General features: G+C 37.2%; 1 protein-coding gene across 1 annotated transcript; it reads left to right on the top strand.

The window, feature by feature from the left end:
- The first annotated feature begins 9,875 nt into the window (after nt 1-9,875).
- On the top strand, nt 9,876-12,350 carry LOC121418150 (zinc transporter ZIP1-like). The gene has a single exon (XM_041611866.1). It carries the CDS (start codon nt 10,564-10,566, stop codon nt 11,587-11,589), a length of 1,026 nt encoding a protein of 341 aa, XP_041467800.1. The 5' UTR covers nt 9,876-10,563; the 3' UTR covers nt 11,590-12,350.
- Nucleotides 12,351-12,569: the final 219 nt, after the last annotated feature.

The raw sequence follows: 12,569 nt of genomic DNA on the forward strand, positions 1-12,569 counted from the left end.
AACGAGCAAAAATGAAAAAGTGGAAAGAGAGGGACAAGAACAAGAAGGGAAAAGAGAAGAGAAAATAAAGACGAAAAACAAGAGGAGAAAGACGAGTGAATTAAATTATATGAGGGGGTGATTTTCATGTCACTATGTTAAATTTTCGCTCATGCTTTGTGCTCGCATTGCCTAATCTATGAGAGACATACCTTGCTCAATAGACTTATACTGATCTTCAAATATCAAATTTTTAGGTAAATATACAAAACATCTCTCGGACAATAAATTTTGAATTTGTTTGGTTTACAAATAGATTTTATAGTTTTCTGTAAAATAACTATATTTAATGGTCTAAATATGAACATTTTCCGCTCACGCTGCGCGCTAGCATTATTTGATTTGTCAAATAACTATTCTCTTCGTGAATTCCTTAATTTTTGAAAAATATCCCTTTTTTGATAGGCTTGTCTGATTGTGAAAAGTATCAGCTAAAGCTGCGCGCTTGTATTTTGATTGGGGAGTTATGTGTACCTGTATCAATTGTAACAAATTATTTTAAATTCCTCTTTCATAACCGTTTATCAAAATTTTCGGCTTGCAATTTGCGCTCGCATTATTTTTGTTAAAATATATTAACCCATGCATCCTATTCATGATTAATTTCATCAATCATCATCAATTTCGCGCCCTCATTGGGCCTATAAGATAATAATATTTTCATGATTTCTTTATAATCATTGTCCGTTTTTTCAAAATGGAATATCGACAAGTTTCATCTCTCGCTTAGGAAGATGGTCATCATAGTCATATGAAGACAAAAAAATGTCCTTAAAATGTCCCGGTCGCAACTCAAAATACATGTATTGATAAAAAGATCAACTTGAGCTTTGCACTCGCATCATTTATTAAGCGCGATCCATATCTAATTCATACCTGAGCTTAATTTGTTTTTTAGATCGGAAAATCAAATATCTTTAGCTCGCTCATCGCGCTCTTATTATTAATATTATCATAAAGAATGTTATTAGAACGCCAGATTCTAGGTCTGAGCACACGCACGCATGTTTATTTAGATACGAATCTTGTGCCAGTTTCAGATCAGATATTCTCAAATTATTAATGTAGGAATATTATCCATTTATCCAATTATCCATCCCTTTCCTGATTTACAAAATGTAAGATGTCGAATTTCGTTTCGGCTCGCGCTTCGCGCTCAAATCAAGTGTATAGTCATACCCCTATCCTGTTCATGCTTTTAAAAGGTGCTTAGAATACCCAGTATTTAGGTCGGAATGTAAAAAATGTTCAGCTCGCGCTTCGCGCTCGCATTATTTGATTGTTAAAATGTGTAGGCTAAAGGAAAGTGTGTTTGTCGGTGTAATGTAGTATCCACTTTTTAAAGCAGATTTTGTGCATTTTTATACATAACAATAAACTATCCCGGATCTTGATTTTTTTTCAACTAAGGTAACTTTAAAAAGACTGCATATGTTCATAGCAAAGTCGGGGCTCTCTTTATAACGTTACTTTCTTAGAATTTTCAACAGATCAATACATATATTACAAAAGAGGAAGAAAACAGGAAGTTAGGATGCAAATTGCATTCGACAGGCACATGTGGATCAATGGGCGAGGTGGTCTTACTCCCCCTTTAAAAAGTACAAACAAAAGAAAAAGAAGTGAAATGGAAAGGGAAACTTAAAAAATGATATGGTGGAAAAGAAAAAGGGGGATGCCGTGCTGATACGGCCCTCCTCCCCATGCTTCCGGCTTACCCCTCCCAGTAGAGAGATATACAAACAGCCCAAAAGAAATAGGAATAAACAAAAGAGATGAATGAAATGAGGTGAAATAGAATCAAGTAGGGGGAAAATCGCGATAATGATCAGAAAATAATTGACCGAGATTATGAATATGTAAGATTAGAAATATCAGTATTTTTTTTGAAAAAAATGTGAATCCAGTGTCTAAGCACCTTTGTCTCCTCTTGTACAAATTGAAATAGACTAAGAAAGAAAATGTAAATGAGTAATTTCAGAAAGCCGAATGCGATTGCTACGCCCTATTCTCTGCGTTAAAAAAAGGACAAATGGAATAACCAAAAAAGAGGGGGAAAAGCAAGAAGAGTCAAGAAATTGACAGACCTGCAGACGGGAAGAATATCAGCGTTTCATCTAGGTCAATTTGTAAAAATTAATGGTTCATTATTTCAATAGTGTAATTTTAAAAAGATTGTGCACGCTGTTCATTTTTTTACGAAAAAAACTTAGGTCTTTTTGTCTTTTCTTTTTCGTCCTTGATGTTTAAAAGAAGTTCGCGCTTCGCGCTCATATTCTATGTGTATGAGAAACATGTTTTTTGTAAATAGTCGTGGTGTAGTGGTTCTGACTCCTGCCTTGTAAACGGAGAGTCATTTGTTCGATTCCCACCGCGGTCTATAAACCGTCCTTTGGCAAGACGTATTGCACAGCTTGCCACTCTCCACCCAGGTGCTAAATGGGTACCCGGTTGGATGCGAAAGTTATTGTATGCTTGAATTTGCCAGTGCCATTTTGAGGCTGCGATGAATGCAAGGAATGCTTCCCAGGGTGTGGAAATTGTGCACTTTTCATGCGGGATTGAAATGAATCCCGGGGTAAATCGTTTTCAGCCGTTCTGAGAAAAGCGATATTTATAAACTTGCTATAATTTATTATTAATGATATCTCATTCATGATCAAACAAAGTACTTAAAATGTAATGGGAATATAAACTTGAATTTCAGTTTGAAATCTATACCTGTATTATTAATTTTGTTATGATATTTGTCCTATTCGTAAAGTCAAGCGCTGCCTACACGGTCCTTTTTTCAGTCGAGTACATTAAAATAATCTAGTTCATAATCATACATTGCATGAAACATCTTTTTATGTTCAGTACAGAACAAAAAAATCTGCTCGCATCATTTCCAGCTTTACTATTGCAATAAATATTCGAAAAGTCCACTTTTCGGATCAGTAGAAAATGCTTGAAATATTCCTCCTTCAAGTCTGTAACCCGCCCCCCCCCCCCTCAAAAAAAAATCAACTCGTGCTTCGCGTTTGCGTAATATGTTTAAAACACTGCTTGAAATATTAAGCGTACTCGCTCCATACATAATTAGCATTGGATCCACACATTCCTGAATCACTTCTCTTGCCTTCCTATCCCAGTCCGAACGTTCCTGAAACAGTTCGCTTGCCTTCTTATTCCTGTCCGCACGTTCCTGAAACTGTCCGCTTGCCTTCTTATTCCAATCCGCACGTTCCTGAAACATTCCGCATGGCTTCTCCTTTCTTTTTTGAAGCTGACCTAATTGCGGATGGTTTCCGGAAGACGCGGAAGGGTTTAGGAAGGGCAGGACATCGTCAGGACAGGGTCCCGAAGGTGTCAGGAATTCAATATCCGCGTCCAAATTTTGGTCTCGACCAAAATTTGGATGCGGACAAATTTTGATTTCCCGAACAACAGGAAGGGTTTAGGACAGCGTGCAGACACTCCCAGGAATGTCCGGACAGGTCACGGAAGGGTCGCGGATTGCAATTATTACATTCCGCGCCTTGTCCTGACGATGTCCTGGCCCTAGTGGAAAAGGGGTATTATGGGGCCCGTAATACAAAGCTCAGCAACTATTGATTGCTTTGACTACAATGTACAATTAATCATAAAAATGCTACGGGACTCTGTTCGGTATGCAAATGAGGGGACCGGTGATGTCGCCCGCTCACTATTTTTTTTGCATTTTGTTTAAATATGAAATATTCTAATTTCCTTTCCATTGTCTTGTGAAACAAAATTTTTATTCTTCTCTAAACGGGTGGGATTACCATTGTTTTAACATCTTAATATGGTTCAGTTGTTCCGTATTGTCACATCTGTGAAAATTGAAATATTGTATAATTCAAAAGATGAAAAATAAGAATAGGGAGTGAGGAGCAAAGCTTGTCCATATAGCCTTGTGAAAAAAATAAGCGAAATTTTGATATGTCATGATTTTTTTTATTTTACATTCGATTTTGATGAAATTTTCGGAGTTATGCTTTGAATTTTTCTCCATTGATTCAAATCACCATTTTTTTGTGGGGGGAGGGTAGACTTGACCTTTGAGGGCAATTCACGATGATTACTGAACTGAACTGAATTCATTACCAAATAATGTAAAAATACATTGATACAGGGTAAATTGTCATATAAACTTCATTGGTAAAAGGACTCCACAGAAATAGTAAGCACTGCTAGTGGGACGTGGAGCCCCTATCCTACAATATACATAATCATAATTGATAGCATGAAATAACGTTTAAATAGTAAGTTAACAATTAATTAAATCATGCAAATGAATAGGTCTAGCATGTTACAACCGATAATTAGGACCTTTCGCAGTCCTCAAGGACGCTTGTATTAGGGTCCCCTAACACAAAAGTTAACGCTTAATCATACACTTGATTTTTAAGATTGATTGTGCATTATAGTCAATAGAATCAAACGTAGAAAACTGCTCTACAATCAATGCTAAGCTTTTGTGTTACAGGGGGGTTACAGGCCCTACAGATCTGCTTTTCGTGTGCAAAATCCTTTTCCGCGACACCCGCACCATACATGCATGTATATTACGACTGATTGCTGGAGATATTCGAAATGCAGGACCTAAAATAGATTATGGCATGGATATGAAAGTGGTTTTTCAAACAAATCGAGTGCATATTGAGTGAGGAAAAACTTACTGAATGAAGGCTTAGATATAATTTTACAAGCTTTGCTTTTTAGTGGATCCCCCTCATTTCCATTTATGCTCTATATTATATTATTATTATACTGTTGTTTTTTTTACGAAGTAAGAATGCCCTCTGTAAAATTGTATTTGATTTGTATTGTTTTATATTACTTTGTATTATGTTTTGAATGGAAATGAAATAAAAGAATTGAATTGAATATAGATCATTACAGTCCATCGACTCGATATTACATTTAATGTGGATTATTGGTGGATCACTGGCAATTGATTTCATGGGTCAGATCAACCTCTCCAGCCGAACATTTCGCATGCGTTGATATGTACACATCATATGCGATACCTTTGAACTCGTTTCCTTTTGTTTACTCCTTATACACAAACGATATGCCTCTCGCACACGATGTAATGGGCATTATGTTTTACATTCCCCAGAAATGGGGGATTAGATTCAAATTCCGGGGGGACCACTTCCGTTGATGAGTGGATACCAGGGAAGACCATGAGGTTTCGAAAAGTACCCGAAACAAGGGAAGCAATTCTTTTCCAGATTATGAAAATGCATCTCTTAACAAGTATTTGGCTTGTGAAACACTACAAGTATTGGATATATATTCCTTTTTTCCAGCATTTTAAACATCGTTTTGACACCCTTATAACGTTACATAGGCCTATACGTAACGTACCTGCCCACTCTGTCCCCTTTTACGCGTGGTTGCTCCTGGTATCCACTAATCAATGGATGTGGGCCCCCGGGCGGCCTCTCGAGCTCTAGGAGGAGTCAAATGTGGCTTTAGAAAGTCGTCCTCAATCGGATACATCACTGTTACCATAGTAGCAACCAGAATTTTGCACAAGAAACGCATATTGAATGTTTCCGTCACAGATGCGAAACAAAAAAAATCTTATGTCACACAATCTACATTGCAGGACAGAGTTTTACGACCATGATGACGGGCCCAAAAAGGCCCTTCCAAAATCAACTACCGTTGTAGATAAGCGTGCGCGTCCTCAAACGAAAGGTCGGGAATATCGCACCAACGCGACGCGTAATGTCGTAGTTTTACTAACGCATAACGTCACATGTCGCAACGCATAATTTCACAGCGGTATTTTCTTCAGGACTCGTGTTACAGATATGATAAAAAATATGCTTTCACAAAGTATTTTGAGACACGAGAAAGAGAACTAAGTGATTTGGAAATCAGGATTACTCTTTGTATGGATATCGGGTTATTGCCATTTAGTCTACTGCCATTTCCCCACTAACCATATCTTTACAGAATACGCAATAAATTAGTCAGTGTGCTACGCAATAAATTCACTGCTTTTTGTGTGAAATATAAAATAAAACATAATACATTTAATACCATAAACGATGTATCAGAAGCACGCTTCGTGTAATTAAATGGTAAACTTATAATCTGAACATTCCGATTTGAATACGTGTAATCTATTATAGCAGTTTATAAAACTTCGATTTCGTTTCTCCATTTTATCCTAAATTTTAACATAGACTGAAAACTGCAGATACTTTTGTCAAAATCTGTTGGCAAGTGTATCGTATATTTTTCTGCGAGGTGTATATATGGAAAAAAAATATCAGAAATATTATCATAATAAGTTTAATAGTTATCGTAAATGTTGTAATTCTCGTATTTGTTGTCCTTATCATTATTATCATCAATTGATTTGGTTTTGATTTTTATTCATACATGTATAATAATATAAACATCGTTATCAGCACTATATAATATTTGTCATTGGTATAATCATTAAGGTATTGTACACATATGCATGAGAGTATCTTTATAAGCTTGAGCAGCAAAAGCATGAAAAAAGGAGCAAAATACATAATTATACAATGGCTCGGTTAAAGCTAATAATGATGGACGCATCAATTTAAGATACAGGAGGAGAACTAAGAGAGAGGGAGAAAGAAAGAAAAATAGAGAGCGCGAGAGGGGGGGGGGGGGGGTGGGAGGGGGGAACAGAGGTGAGGGGGAGGGAGAGGACTGAATAGAAAAGACAAAAAAATGACGAAATGACTAAGTACACTACATAATGGTAAACTACAAGATTATAATCATAGTGAAAATGTGGATTTCCTTGTTATACTTGAGCACGTAATGTGCCTTGTTTTTAATGTTTGCAGATAACATATACCAGTGGCCAAACGAATTCCCCCCCCAAAAAAAAATGGAGGAAAATTTCATAAATAAACCGTATGTCTTTTGTAATAAAACTCCAACGTATAAAAGTTTGAAAATATTCTTTAAAAATTATCATTGTTAACATCACGCTGCATTTTCCACCATCCTATTTTTTCTTATTTTTTTCTCGTTAGTAGAACTTTTTTTGGGGAAGGGTGAGTCAGAGCCCTATAACCCCCAAAACACTATCAGTACGCTAGTGGCCTTTACGATAGAAACAAACTTGCAAGAATACTAAATGAAACGTAATAGGCTGCCAAAAACTGGTTGGTGATTTATTGTAAATTATACAACTTTTATCTTACTGACAAGGGAGTTTAAAACGCAAACAGTAATTTTGTGGGAGGAAAGTATTAAGGCATGTCAATGTTTATTCTCTAAAAATCCAATGTTTTACTGCAGATGAGTAGAATGATAAAAATCAATAACTCGTCGGCGCCATCCTATGCAAGTAAAGAAGCTTTAATCATTATTTACTTTAAAGGCAGACGTCCTTTCGTCTCTTAAATTATTCAGTTGATGTTTTATAAAAACAACGAATGCCTCAAAATAAAACCAGCGAAGAATGTTTTTTTTTACTGGAAAGAGTGGGCAAAATGGAGAAATGTATAGTCTGTTGTACAGTCTTTTCTTGAGCATGATGTATTAAATGAACTCATCTTCGCACTTTTTAAAGATGAAATATTATGACGGGGGGGGGGGGGGGAAGTCAACAGGTGAAAACTGATAAAAAAGGAAAGTCTCTAAAAAAAACCTTCTGCTCTGAACAGGATGAAGGCTCTGTATGATAAACTATTAAAAAAATGCAAATATTGATGGGGTGTCACTTATTCCTGAAAAATTGTTCCAAAAGGAGCTAATCCACTTTGGGTATTTTTCTGTAAATTAAGTTTGGTTAATTTACTACTTATAATAATAATATTATAGGGTATTTATTAATATTGAACACATATTCACCTTGTTAGGTGCTCAAGGCGCTATCACCCGGCTAAGCTAGGCGTTCATAGCGCACACAGCTTTTTAAGGAATTACTTCCTACCGGTACCCATTTACCTCACCTGGGTTGAGTACAGCACATTGCGGATCAGTTTTATTTTTCTATAACCAGTTCTTTTTTATTTTAACATACATGACCGTACTATCACCTTGGATTAATTAAATCACACTGTAAAAACTGTGGTGTAAAAACTGACACCAATTGGTGTTAATAGAGGACCACACCCTGAGGTGTTAACATAACACCAACGAGTAAATGTAACAACCAAAGGTGTTGTAATAACACCGGTAGGTTTAAAACTAACACCACCAATTTAACACCGGTGTAAAAAAACTGGTGTGGTCCTCTATGTACACCGGTTAACACCACAGTTTCTGTTGTGCATGATTTCTAAAATCTAGCATTCATTATAAATTTTTAAACAAATGCTGAAATTCTATTTTTCATGGATTTAGCTCCTTTCGGAGCAAAACCCTAGTAAAATGTCAATTTTTGCCAATTTAAACATGTTTGATATTGGAAATTGAACACGAAACGCATACATATGGCTAGCAGAATACATTTCACATCTTTTCTGACGTAAAAAAAAAATTATTTTGTCATCATTTCTAAGGACGGCGACCTTTCGATATCTAATTCCAAAAGGAGCTAAATCCAAAAACATTCGTAAAAATTGTAAAATTCTGTTATTTTCAGCAAAATTTGCACTCATGGTATAAACTTGTATCCACAACATTTACCTATAAATAAAAATGCATTACTTTATGTAAAATAGGAAAATAACCATTTTTAAATAACAGCATATAGTGGATTTAGCTCCTTTTGGAACAAAACTGTTTTGGATTTAGCTCCTTTTGGAACAAAACTCAAAATTGAAATCAATTTTACCTTCCCCCCCAAAAAAATAAAATGCAATATGTTGCATTCGTTTCCCACGTCAAAGATACATATATATGTCCAAAAAAAAAATCAATTTTGGTCAAAAGTGGATTTAGCTCATTTTGGAATCAAGCTCTTAATATCTGAAAATATAAATCACCCCCTCCCTGTTAACAGCCCTGATATCTGATTCTGTTTGTGGTAGGAACTCTGCAGGACAGCATTTTTTGCTGGTAAACGCCAAGCTGGTATATAACCAATTACCTTGGAAACATTTTACGTCTAGGTTAATCAGCCATAGTGGCTGACATAATAGACGACAGATATCACTCTTGGGCCGTTTTATCAAAGTGGAGACAATGGCAGAGTTGGGATTCGAAGTCACAACCTTGCGATTATGAGTCCAATGCTCAAACCACTGGACCACACGACCCGTGTGGTCAAGGGAACCCATAGGCCATCTCATGATCACAGGACATGGAAACATGAGGATTTTTCGGGTGTTTTTTTTTTTTTTGGGGGGGGGCCAGGGTAAGCCCAAAATACTTTCATTTCCATTCAAAGTAAAACATATATAATACAAAGTAATATAAATCGGATATAATTTTACATATTAATGTTCTTACCTCGTAAAAAAGACAATACAAAGTTAAGCTTAATTAGGGGTCCCTTAAAAACAATGCTTGTAAAGTGTGTATTCCCTAATTGGTAATGAAAACAAAAATTAGTAAATTGTCGAATAATCATACAATAAAGAAAAAAGGAGAAAGAGTGAAAAGGTGGAAATCAGATTAATGTAAACATATTTTTGAAATTACTGACCAGATGCAGGGCTAGTAACACAAAGAGGAATGGATTAACATGCAACAGAATAATAGATAGACCTATATGCATATAACTTACTGTCTATTTCACGTTTTTGCACACGTTACTTTAAACAGAATGCACTACCAGACCCCGTTCCCTATATTGTGTCCTATGATGAAAAACAAACAACGCGTCGTGCATGTCCCTGAATGGGACGGCAAAAAACCTTTTGTACATTGGACTTTGGTCGCACCGTCATTCACTGACCTTTCAATCATTTCACCCTCAGGATTATCGAAGGGAACCTATAGGCCTACGTTAGTCTGTTGTGCAAACCCTTAACTCGATTTATGGCGTCTGAATACACAGCCTACGATGACTTGTGTGTACTGAAGGCCCTACAGTGGGAAAAGTCAGGGTCTGTGCCTGCAGACTAGGCCTACGTTGCGATATTGTTAAAAGCCATTGTACATGTAATTTGGTACACTTATCATGCGCATGCCTTCAAAGCCGAGTTAACATCATTCGTGTTTGGGATCCGACAAACATGCTCTAGTGCCTTTTACTATTATTTCTGCCTGCTCTCTGTCTAACAGATTCGAGAACAAAAAAGGACCACATGTTGTAAAATCTCACTGCTAAACTGTGTCGCGTATATCGACCCGCAATCGACCATGACCCTGGATCATATAGCTGTACTATAAAATAAGAACTACAGTATTATTGCATTCTGTGCAATATTCTCTCGCGGAGCTCACAAGCGTCAACTTTAACCGTAACGAGGTTCCACTCGCTCTGTACCTAACGCTTCGTGTAAGACAGTGCAGTGTAAATGATTGCTAGCAGCTGTAGCCCCCTTTGTTAAGTGTAGCCTGGCGAGAGCCTGGAAATAATTATATTAGAAACTGAGCAATATGATATAAAATAGGATAAGGATGGAAACCGTTGCTTTGAAAGGTCTTGGCATTGGATTGCTATTTGCCTTGTCATTTGTGGGAGGATTGATACCCCTGTTATGTATCGGATCCCATTCACACGGGGTGGCTGGAAGCGCCGTTACAAGACGTGTTGTTAGTCTCCTGAACTCTGCCGCAGCAGGAATATTCTTGAGCATCGCTCTTGTTCATCTGCTCCCAGAGGTTGGAATGATCTTTGACACGTCGCTAAACCTAACTCATCATGATCATGACCACGATGAAGGGGGGCATGGACATAGCCATGGTTTCGACTGGGCGGGTTTTACCGCTGGTGTTGGCTTCCTGCTCGTTGTATTCGTGGAGCAGGTGATGATGTTGTGTCTTGAGCGCTCAGAGGCATCTGACTCTGACAACACCTCGATTGACCGAACTAACTTGGTGAAGTCTACGGCCAGCGATACGGACACTGGTGTTCACAGCGACTACGGGACGCTCCGTCAACGATCACCTTCGGATTGCAGGAGCGAAGCCTCAGAAGCAGCTTCTGTCACATCCTCTATTACGATTCGACAAGGCCTTGATGACCTCCAACCAATCTCTTCTTTCCGAGCTATCATCCTCCTTGTCTCACTCACCTTACACAGTATCTTCGAAGGACTAGCTCTCGGCCTCCAGCTTGATAAAAGTGACACTGTAGATTTACTGATTGCCATCTCCATACATAAAGGCATCGAGAGTTTCACTGTCTTGCTTCGGTTCGCCCAGTTACCAGGGAGGAATGTTCTCAAGTGGAGCAGTCTCGTGATCTTTTCTCTTGCTTCTCCACTCGGCATCGCTATCGGCATCCCACTCGCTGATCCATCGGTCAACGCTGATGCTCTACTGGTCAATGGAATTCTGCAGGGTTTGGCCACGGGGACATTTATGTTTGTGACGTTTGTGGAACTTCTCCCGGTGGAACTTGCAGGGAAAAATGATAGGCTTCTGAAATACTTATGTCTTCTGGCGGGATTTGGACTCATGTGTGGATTGACACAAATTTGATAATATTGCTGTCTAGCGTAATATATTTAATATATCACTATTTAATATTCAATTTGATATATTTAATACATCACTTTACACCTACGAACGAATTGGCGTAAAAGTTAACTTTATTAAATATGACTTTGCATTTAATGGCATATCGTGTTAAGATATATAAAAAAATGTTTGATTTCGTTTCATTTTTTAATGTATAATAACAATACGATTAATTTATGATACAAATAATAGCTATATAGATCAAATTGATAATCTTGAAATAAACGGAATTTGATTAAGAGAATTAACCATTCTGACTACCCAAGTAAAGCATGTATAGATGATGTAAAGTGCATTATTAAAAAGAAAATTACATAGTCATTGTTGCGTGCATTTCATATCAAATATACGTTTTCTCTAAGAAATTAGTGTCAAGCAATTATTCCAATGACGTAATAAGGAACTTTAATAAAATGATTACATGAATATTTCTTGATTTCTAGCTATTTCAACAAAAGTGAATCGCCTGTATCATTCCAGGTTTAAAATCTTTATGCTAAATCAAATCTTGTTCTTCTAAATTCAAATGCAAACCTGAAAAAAAAAAACAAAACACTGAAGGCCAAAAATATCCCGTGAACATCCTAGCAGTACGGATAACCTCATGGAAATGGAATGTTATGAGTATCATCTTCAATTTCGTAATTTTCGCTCCACATCGGATTCAAGAAAACAGAAAATGTATTGTCAAATGACCTTCGTGACAAAGAGCAACCAAGAAGTCTTAGAGGCTGTTCTCACTACGTTCCTAAAACTAGTTTAGTGGAAACTAGTTTAACGCGTAGTGAGAACGGTCAAAGCGGTCTTGGAAGCGATCTTCCAAACCAGTTTGGAAAACCACCTCGCGATGTAGTTTTCAAGATCGCTTTGCCTCGTTAAACTGGTTTTAACGTAAGTGAGGACACAACCGTTCTTCGGGAAGCGATCTTCGCACATTTTGA

Source organism: Lytechinus variegatus, chromosome 7 (genome assembly GCF_018143015.1).
Source record: "Lytechinus variegatus isolate NC3 chromosome 7, Lvar_3.0, whole genome shotgun sequence".
NCBI lineage: Eukaryota > Metazoa > Echinodermata > Echinoidea > Temnopleuroida > Toxopneustidae > Lytechinus > Lytechinus variegatus.